The sequence below is a fragment of the Branchiostoma floridae genome, unplaced genomic scaffold (genome assembly GCF_000003815.2).
Source record: "Branchiostoma floridae strain S238N-H82 unplaced genomic scaffold, Bfl_VNyyK Sc7u5tJ_1501, whole genome shotgun sequence".
NCBI lineage: Eukaryota > Metazoa > Chordata > Leptocardii > Amphioxiformes > Branchiostomatidae > Branchiostoma > Branchiostoma floridae.
This window is the reverse complement of record NW_023365734.1, coordinates 49,647-59,835: the sequence shown is the minus strand read 5'-3', so window position 1 is coordinate 59,835 and position 10,189 is coordinate 49,647. Positions and strand designations below refer to the sequence as shown.

Sequence of the window (10,189 nt, the reverse complement as noted above, 5' to 3'; positions counted from 1 at the left end):
TTATGACATCATTGCCTAAGCTACCTGCATGCCTAAAATGCAGGCAATCCGTCGTTTCTTTCTGCAGTTATCCTCTTTTTAGTGTCTTGACAAAAACACCCCTGCAGTTCCACAATTAAATGTTAGGGGGCTGAAACCTGCCCCACTTGTTTATGGCACTAAAAGCTATCTACCACCTAAATGTCAAGACCATAGCGTATCTGGAACAAGAGATACATTGAAAAAACTGCTATGATAGAATATTCTCATTAATTATGCAAATGTACTCCTATTTTGCATAACTAGTATCTTATCTTGTACAACATTGTCTAAGTTACCTACATACCAAAAATCATGAAAATCCGTTGTTCCCTTCTTGAGTTATCCTATTCAGAAGTTTTTGAGAAAAATGCCCCTGCTATCCCAAAACTATACGCTAGGGGGCCCAAACTTATGTCACTTCTTTCTGAGCACAAGAGCTATCTAATACTAAAAAATCGTGACCATAGCATGTTTAGAACACCGAAATAACAAAACCGGAAGTTGCGCTGCAGTACCAAGGGGAGCCGCTAGGGGGCCCAAAATCTAATCATTTCCAGCTTTCATCACACCTTACCAACACACCAAGTATGAAACCAATCCACCCAGCCGTTCTTCAGTTATCTTGTTTACACACAGACACACACACAAACGCGGGGTAAAATATAACCTCCATTCCATTACATTTCATGGAGGTAACTATGCATTTGTTTGTTACAACTACAATGGAAGTAGTAAAGTGAGCATTACAGTGTCATACCCTGACTGTAGATCAAAACCTCTTGTCTTCAGCTTCATGTACAACTACATGTCATTGTTGAACTGTTATAAAGGCTTGTATAACACTATGTTTATACTAAGATTAGTTCGACTTGTTGAGTCAGCTGGGGGGAGAGATATACTTACATAGCAGCTGCTGTGTTTCTGCTGTTCATAACTATGACCTTGACACCAGTTCAGATGTCAGGCTGACCTTGGCTGGATCATTTTCACTACTTAATCATGTTTTTAATTTTCTTCAGAACATCTGAACAATAAAATTCTGTTGACTCAGAAATTGGTCTGCAATTTATACTAAATCTTTCATGCTGTAACTTGTATTGGTTTTCACCATACTGTAAATGCAGAAACTTTTGTGGTGGTTCAATGTTTGCAGTTTTCGCGGCAGCCGCTTCACCGCAAACTTAAAACCACCACAAACAATTTTCCATGGCAGTAAGGGACCACAGTACATGGTGCTACCGCGAACATAAGACCACCGCAAAAAGTCCTTTTTCCCACTGCCGTGAAATTAATTCCCTGCAAACTTAAATGCATTTACAGTATTTATTTTTACAGGAAATGTGTTGATTGTCTTGTGTCTTGAATGGTCTGATGGTGGACTGATGTTCTGAGTGAAGATGAAGGTCAAGAGTCAAGGTCACGATGGAGGATGTTGTTTAGACAGCTGAGGTGTGGGTTTGTGGGATTCCTGGGGGGTTGTGGGATTGCTGGGATCACGTTTCCCAGACTTCCTGTTCCAGTTTTGTTGAGGTTGGCTAGTTATGATGGTTCCCAGATGTGTGGTTGGTGAAATTCACAATAACATGGTAGGTTTGCGGTGCAGTGTCAGCGGGATTTAAGCTGCCTGTACTGGGAGGAGGAGAGGATTATATGTAGGGGATTATTGCAACAGTGTGGTGTGGTCAAGTGGTTCGGGAGTTCAGGGTCAGGGGGTTCGATTCCCAGCCAAACCATTGAGTTAGATGAAGACAAAAATTTGAAGACAGAAGAGAATCATCAGCTTGTGATAGCCTACTAGCTGTCTGCAAGGGGAAAGAAAGGATTATATGTGGGGGATTATGGTAGAAGTGTGGTGTGGTCAAGTAGTTCGGAAGGATCATATGGTCAGGGGTTTGATTCCCAGCCAAGCCATTGAGTCAGACTGAGGTTCTAATGTTGAAGACAGAGGAATCTGTTGTGATAGATAGTACAGAACAGATTTAGAAATCGAAAAAGGGTTTCTTGGGAGTCACTGAAGATCTTTTCCATATTATAATTATGCAGTCTATTTTGAAGTCCAGCTTGTAATTCATAGGGAAATCCTAGCACAGGTATGTCTAGATAATGCGCTGTCTCATGCCTCTCCTCTAGTTGTTATGCTTCTTAGCCATGTTTCTATAGTTAACCTGCATGACCCCAGTCAGACAGTGTTTCCTGGTATTTCCTGTGAGGAAGAGAAGACAGGTCTGTCTCACCCTGCAGTTACCTGATCCAGCCAGTAGGGGGAGCTGCAGGGGACGTTTCTGGAATGATGGACGCTCACATTGCATGGATGACATCTGTGATTAGATTGATCTGAGGGCCTGATTTCTAAAAAATGTCATGCAATTTGACAGATGGGCATTCTTCAGTCGCAGTGTTTGCATTCCAGAATTTCGAGTTATAGATAGGATCATCAACTCAAGTCAAACAGTAGTGGTGATTAGGGCTGGGTACCGGTACAGAAAATTCAGGTCCAGGTCCGGTTCAGGTCCAGAGTATCAGGTCCAGGTCCGGACCTGAACCTGGACCTGATGCAGTATGACTCATACCAATGGTCCATTTCACTACAAAGAGATCTGTCTGGTGGAGTATTAGACTTACACTGGCGTTTTAAAATCATACAACGCTAACTGCACCTGTACGATTGGCTGTAAAACTTGGTAGAAATTACTATAAACTCTACTCTACTTCACTCTTGTTATTTTCTTCCACCTGCAAGCGCCAAAACGTGTGAATGCCTAAGAAAATAATCTGTTAATTTTGTAATCGGTCCAACATCCGGTCCACCTATTTTTTTCAGGTCCGGTTTTTCTGGACCGGTCCAATAAGAAAAACCGGTTTTGTACCGGTACGCTGTACCGATACCCAGCCCTAGTGGTGATCTATACTCACAATAACCATTTGTATTACTAGTGTTACAGGTACAGTATTAACATATAAAAGCCCTGTATGTATGGAACTACAACAATGAAATAATCTGACTATAAGTTGATAGTATCATTTTACAGGATAAATACCGTATGTACATGTAAATGACATAGGTTGCACTGGTCACATTGAAAAATGTCCGATTGCAAATTGATATAATTCTTTTACACTGTTCTATCAGAAAGTACGTCCCAGGATTATATAAAAACAGTTTTAAAACTGCCCCAGATATGAGTGGAGATTAGTGTAAGTGACTGTAAACAAAGCTGTTTCGCTGACTCAGTGTTACCTGTACAGTACCTGTTGTCTAATGTTACATGACACCTTTGATACAAGCAAGGACCTGCTATATACTATGCTCATTCGAGCCCATAACACTGAGGAAGCCACACGGCGAAACATGTTTGTTGTGTGTTGGTTCGAATAAAGTTCCTAAACGGGGAACATGCGGCTCCAGCGTCTTTTCTGAAGATGTGGCGTAAGTGTGAATGGTTGGCTTGAGGTTGTCATTCTCCACATGTTACATGATACCTTTGTACAGTGTTGTGTCAGGAGATGTAAGTGGCCATAGTGAACAGGATACCAGTCTAGAGTGCTTCTAGTGGTGACGTGATCTGTTGTGAAGACTTGTGGCACCGTTATTGTTACATAGCCAGGACCTGTTATTCCATGTACTTGCTTGTACTTGATACCATTATAGTCTTGTTGTGTAAGTGCTCGTAGTGTTTTGGGCAAGTGGTCCCAAACATGCTTACACAGCAAGAAAGTGGTGCCTAGTTACGGCCCATTAATGATGGGGGAAAATTTGGTGAAAATGTGTAAAAGATATGCGAAATTAACTGGAATGGACACACATATTTCTGATCAACAAAAGAAAAAAATGCCTGCTTTACAACAATGATGTAGGTAGAGCTCAGTAAAGCTTTTGCCCCACTCCTATGATTGTTACTGGTTTGTCCCTTTGTGGTTTGAAAACAAGTTTATTCTAGTTTCAACTGGAAACTGTCAAATTTGAATTGAAACAAATTTTTGTCCACTATTTGAAGTGTAAACTCTAGTTTTAGTCAAGCTACATATACTGTTAACCACTTTGGCAGTGGTGGTCAGCTCAGTCTATATGTATGTGGTTTAGAACAACTCAAGTGTAAAGTGAAGTATGCTAACAGTAACAGTTATTAATCATGTAATGTCGAAGTGTACATATAGTTGTGCCCTATTGTCATGGACGTGATGTGCAGTAATGATTTATAGGTACAGGTGTAACATGAACCTGTACCCAACCATATAGTAGACTGGTACTATCTAACACCTTACTGCCTGAGGCCAACTACAATACATACCCCACCCACTGAAACTAAAGGTCAACGCACTGAAACTGAAGGTGGACACCCCTCTTTCTTCAGTGGACCGTTCTAAAATACCGCCTGTGAATGGGATTTGGCAGCAGATTGGACTGTACCACAGATATTTGGGGGTTGACTGATTCTAGGTGTGGCAAGTTTTGAAGATTCACCCTGAATCACAGTTGGTTCAAGCCGGTATTGTGCCAGTACTGACTTGGTGTTTAGTACTATAGCTACTGTAGAAGAACACAGACAGACAGACAGACGTATGATCTGACATGCAGACATGGTGCAGGAGACAAAAAGGCAGGCAGGTGGGTAAGGTGCATGCTGGGTTCTTAGAAGTGATAGATTTACCCTTATATTATAACGTCTGTACACCTGTGATATAATATTTCATACAGTTACTTGTGTTTCAAACTTTCCTCAGATCTTGTCATGTTGTGGTTTTGGTACAGGTTAAATGCTGGGTCAAATGTTGGCATGTTTATAAAGTTTTGTTCCTTGTAGACATGTAAACAGTGAGGTGTAGAACCTTTTGTTTAAGAACATTTTTCTTCTTTATGTGTATTGTTGATGTTTGTTCAGGTTGTTGGCTGTGAAAGATTGTTGTTAACGTTGCTGTTGTTGTTGCTATATACATAAAACTCTTTACCACCAATTATAACATAGATCCTATAGTTGGTCAGTTATTGTGCTGCACATCTACATACATGTTCAGGCATGTTGACCCCTACTCTTTAGATTAGTAGATAAGTTCCTAGTTAGGTACAGGTGTGTCTAGATGAAACAGTGGTTAGGGTGGGGCAGTGGTAACTATTACTATTTGACCTACTTCACTAGTACTGTTTCAAGATTTGAAAAACTTCTTTTATTTGCATATAGTTTAATAGCGTTGTTTACATATGAAATTAGACATTACAGAAATTCTAAATGTATTGTATGATCTGTATATAAAGGGTACTAGTATATGTCTGTGGCACCCTAGGTGTGGTTTGTTACAGACAAGTCTGTTCTGCTGTACTTTGCCTCCAGGCCATTTTTATAGAGGGGAAAAACCTAGAAGTAGTACACAGTGTAGGTACATGCATGAGCTCTCAGGTGCAGTACTAAATCAGGCTTTTATTTGATACAAAAGCTGGACAACCAAATTTTAGGTGAGATAAGACAAGTGCAACTTCAAATGTCTTGTGAGTGAGTTTGTAGCAGTTGTTTGCAGAAAGTTGCAGAAGTTGTTTTGGAATTTTAGCTTTTAACTTTTAACATCTCTTTTTTGGGTATCTGTGTGTCCTTGTTGGTTTGCTACTTACGTTTTTTGATATTACAGAATAAGTTTAAATTTTATGCTATTTTCTCTGTGGATTTATACTTAGTTACATGTATGGAGTAAAAGTCTGAAAGAGCAATGGCTATTGACTTGCTATCCTTACAGCGTTTTTCACTTAATGACTTAAGAATTGTTCTGTAAGTAATATATTATTAGAGCGCTGTAATACCACTATACACCTGTGTTCTCTTAAATTACAGTATACCAGCTACCGCACACCCATTAAAAAGTAAAGGAAACATGACTTTGCGGTAAGTTGAGCGTTAGTTGAGCGGTGGTACAATGTACTCATGACAGGGTGAGTGACTGCCATTGTGTGCTGAGGTGGTGAGATCCAAGGTTCAGTTTGAGTAAACACAGGGCTCGAAATACCACCACCTGCGTATGCAGGTTAGTGCAGGTAAAATTAGAGCTGTGCAGGTATTTCTGATGTCTACCTGCACCTAACCTGCACTTGTCTATGTACTGGATTTTATACATAAATGTCCCATGATGTAGGATTGTTATTAGCTGCATTGGCTGTTACCACCTATATACAATATAAAACTATTAAAAGAAAAAAAATAGCAATGATTCCTGAACAATTTTAGTATGATCCATACTTCCTAAATTCAAGAGTGGTGCAGGTAAAATTTGTCAGGTGCAGGTAATTTTAGATGTTACCTGCACCAGTGCAGGTATGCAGAAAAAAGGATTTCGAGCCCTGCTGAGTAAACAGAAACTGTGTGTCAGCAGCTCCAGTAAACTGTGTGGTGAACTCAGCACTACGTGTTCAGACAAGTTCTCTGGATTACTCTGCTTGCCTAAGGCTTTCATTCTCAAGTTCATGACTGTGTATAGCTTGTGTGACAAGTAGCAAGTGAAGTCTGGTGTTGAAATTGAAGGAGGAGCAAGACTACATTCTCAGCACTACGTGTTCAGACAAGTTCTCCGGATTACTCAATTTATTGGGCTTGTTGTAGAATTTCTTTCTCAAGTTCATGACTGGACATTGTGCACAGCTTATGTGACTTGTAGCAAGTGAAGTTTGTTGTTGAACTTGAAGGAGGAGCAAAACTAGGACAAAGGTAAGTGTTATAAGAACAAAATGGGAGGAACGGCAAGTATTTCAATTACAAGAGAAAAGAGTGGCTTAGGACGTAAGTTAGGTTGTTTGCTGGGACATGAATGTATGCAGCTGAAGTCATAGTCCGAAGTTTGGCTTTAAACAAGGACTGAAACTCAGGCAGATTTCAGATTTAAGCTCTGAAACGTAGGCAGTTTCAGATGTAAGCAAGTGTCCTGGGTAAGTGTGTTGATGTTAACTTAAGTTACATTGACACAGTGACAAAGCTGTTGTTTGCTTGGGATCTTTGGTGCTGCGTAGATGGTGCAGTTGTTCTAAGGAGACCATCCATCCCTATCAACAATGGTCTGTCCCTTGTTTCAGCCTCGGGTGGATTCATTGTATGTGTGCCAGCATGGTTGCCTCAGCACCCCTGTATAGAAAATGACAGGCCTGAGAAAAAAGAAAGAGAAAAATGTTTGGCTGTCATTCTATTTCTTATTTTCTAGTTGTTTACATCAATACATATTTTAAGACAGCTTTACACTACAGACAACCATATATTATAATTCAGGAAAATTGTATGCACAATTTTTCAAATTCAAATCAAATGAAATCAATCTTTCTTTATCTTTTTCCTTCCCCTTATCAGAATTCCTCTGTCAGTTATTGGTATACAATTGTCATTGACTTCAGGAAGACTTGAGTGGAAAGAAGAATGTATTCAAGAAGAATAATTGCTTCCAATCAAAGAAGATGCCAATGCGACATTGTTAAATAAGACAATGTCATGTTATGTCTCTTCAGAAGCATTTAATAGATACATTGTATGCTGCTGGTAGTATTTGAAGATGTGTTGGTTTTGAAGATGTTGCCCCCCCCCATCTCTATAATGATTGAAAAGAAACATATGTATATGACTTATTTGATAATGATATTAGATATTATTTCTAGAGCCAAGGCTTAAGTCTAGATTTTTCTGTTGGAAGCTGTAAGACGTTTAAGGCGTTAGTGAGGAATCATATGTATATAACTGGTTAGACGATGTGGGTTGACATTATTTTTTGGGCCACAAGTCCAGATTGATCTGTAAGATGCTGTAAGACGTTTGAAGACGTTAGTCTCACATCTTGAGGAGTCTTGTGAGAAGTCTTGAGGAGGAGAAGGAGCGAGTGTCTGGTCCGACAGTGAGGTCGGAATGCAGTTCTTGTCTCACATGTGGTAGCTTTTAACTCTGTCTGGGGCAGGGGGCCTCTGCTACTAGGGCTGGCTGGTGGAGTCGAGTTTGGTGCCTGTCACTCTTGGTCATGGGTCTGTGATCCATCTATCAATCATGTCCCTGCGTCGCCAACGTCCTCTGTGAAAAAAGTCATCAAATTTTGCAGGAAACGGATGATATACTTTCTGGACAAATGTTTTGAATTCAAGGATGGAGGGCTGTCAATGACGACAGTTTTTGCCTTACTTTTCCAAACTTCCTGTGAGAGCCATACTTTTGATCAGGCACTTTCTCTGCGGCCAGCCCACCCCACCAGGCTACCCCCTCCGTGGAGGACTTCCCCAGTAACCTGATACTCACTAATGGAGTGCCAGGTCGCTGGCTGGAAAATTCAACCATTCCAGACTAGATCACAACTTTTCCCAGGAATACGGTAAGTCTGAGGGTCGGTACTTCTGTTTCTTAGAGAAGACTGTACAGTCTACTTGGAGGAAAGGTATCACAGAACCTGACTTAACTTGAGAGTATTCCTGAGGTAGTTTTTTAAATCCAGTTTTATCAGCTCTTCATGGTGTAGGTTAGTCGGCCGGCTGTCAGCACAAGTTGATTGATCCAAAAAATCCATCCCATTCTTTGTGACCAGGTCGGCAGTTTCAGCTGGTAGAAATTCCTTCCCCAGCGAGCCTTGTGTCTGAAGTTTTCCTGGAAGACGTCTTGTGAGCTGTGCAGGGTTCCTTGAGCCACGTACCTGTAGGAATGGGGGTACTTCCTGTGTGGGTGGTGTGTAGTGTTGTGTTGGCCTGGCCCCAGGTCCCAGTGTCTGTACTATATGGGAAGCAGACGGAGTCTCAAAGACTATACACACACACACATAGGAACCTTGGCAGGACGTCCACTGTCTCGCACCTCAGGGTTCTAGCCAGGATTTTATTCCAGTGTAATGTATTGTAGTCTCCTCTGCTGCTTCGTTTCTTTTTGCGTAGTGTCATACTCATACTGATAGTCTGTATAGACTAACTGACAGAGAGAGAGAGAGAGAGAGAGAGAATGGTAATAGTGAGGTGGGGAAGCAACCAATTGGGGAGAGGTTTTGGAACTTCCACAGCGAGGAAGATTTGAAAATTTAGGCCATCATCAATCATCATGTTGTTCCGCGCCAATATGATGAAAATTAAAGGTGAAAAATTTGCATTTAAGGGTACCCATGAACAACCATAGTAGGATTTTTTGGTAAGTTTGGAGGGTCATGACGGTGACATATTTGATCAGTCATTGTCCCACATGTAAATATCTTACTAGCCGTGCTGCAAAGTACCACTACACTAGCCTAGTACAGTAACATTAAGTTAGAGTACTCTAGCAAGAACCCTTGTGTTGGCTTAGTTTGAAATATCTGGGCTAAAGTATGGAGATGGTGATGACTTGGAAGTGTTCAAGTTTGTAGGCTTGTATCATGGTCACTAATTCAGCACAGGCACGGTCTGATGGAGTGAAGCATTTCCTTAGCAACTGTTCAACCCACCCATACTGTAAAAGAAATAGATGAGGGACACAGCTTTCCCATTAATCCCATAACTTTTGGGTCATCGCTAGTATACACTGTTTCTGAAGTCTGTCTTTTATTTTTTGCTTGTTTGTCCTTTTTTATGGCATAGTTATTTCCAGTTACTGAGTTAGCTCTAGGGAAGGAATTTAAACTGTCAAGATCAATTTTATGGCTTCTTGATCATTCTGGATTACAGTTTGTCATTTGTTATGCAAAGAAACAGCCTAGATATTGTGTTTCATAAATGCAATATTGTTACCTGTCATCTTTGCATACATGGAACTTAGTTTATGACTTCAAAGTTAAACGTTTTGTTTTGGAGTATTTTTATATCCTTTTTATGACTTTTGTAACAGTGCGCAACTTTTCAAACATTACTCGTTTCCCTTTGGCTAGTGACCTCTAGCAACTTTCACAGGAATTGCAGTGAAAAATTGCCTCAATTTTGATGATCATGGACTATTTTGTGATACACTGATCTTCACCAAATAGCACTTGTCTGGCATAGTTTCTTTGTTTGTGTACATGTATGTAATATGTGTGGTCAATATATAATGTTTCACTTGCAACTTTGAAATGATATAGTATGTTGATGATCGGCCATTCTCTTTTATGGATATGCAAATGAAGTTCCAGCACACAATGTGCCCTCACATGACCTGACTCATGTCCATTGTCAAGGGCAGGGAGGTCGAAGGTAATCCCACAGCTTCTGTTCTTGTTAGGAGGTGTCCACATT

The 10,189-nt window shown here is 40.5% G+C and overlaps 1 protein-coding gene across 13 annotated transcripts in view; it reads left to right on the top strand.

Moving 5' to 3' along the window:
* The window catches only part of LOC118407950 (spermatogenesis-associated serine-rich protein 2-like), a 48,252-nt gene that overhangs the window by 13,828 nt on the left and 24,235 nt on the right, over window positions 1–10,189 (top strand). Inside the window, exon 1 of one of the 13 annotated variants that reach the window (XM_035808530.1) lies at window positions 4,493–4,627. The exons of 11 other annotated variants lie outside the window; for them this stretch is intronic. In XM_035808530.1, the coding sequence (XP_035664423.1) occupies window positions 4,600–4,627 (28 nt within the window). In that variant the 5' untranslated portion in view covers window positions 4,493–4,599. Of the gene's footprint in view, window positions 1–4,492; window positions 4,628–8,242; window positions 8,338–10,189 lie in introns of those variants that run through there. One more of the 13 variants, XM_035808535.1, reaches the window with a different exon arrangement.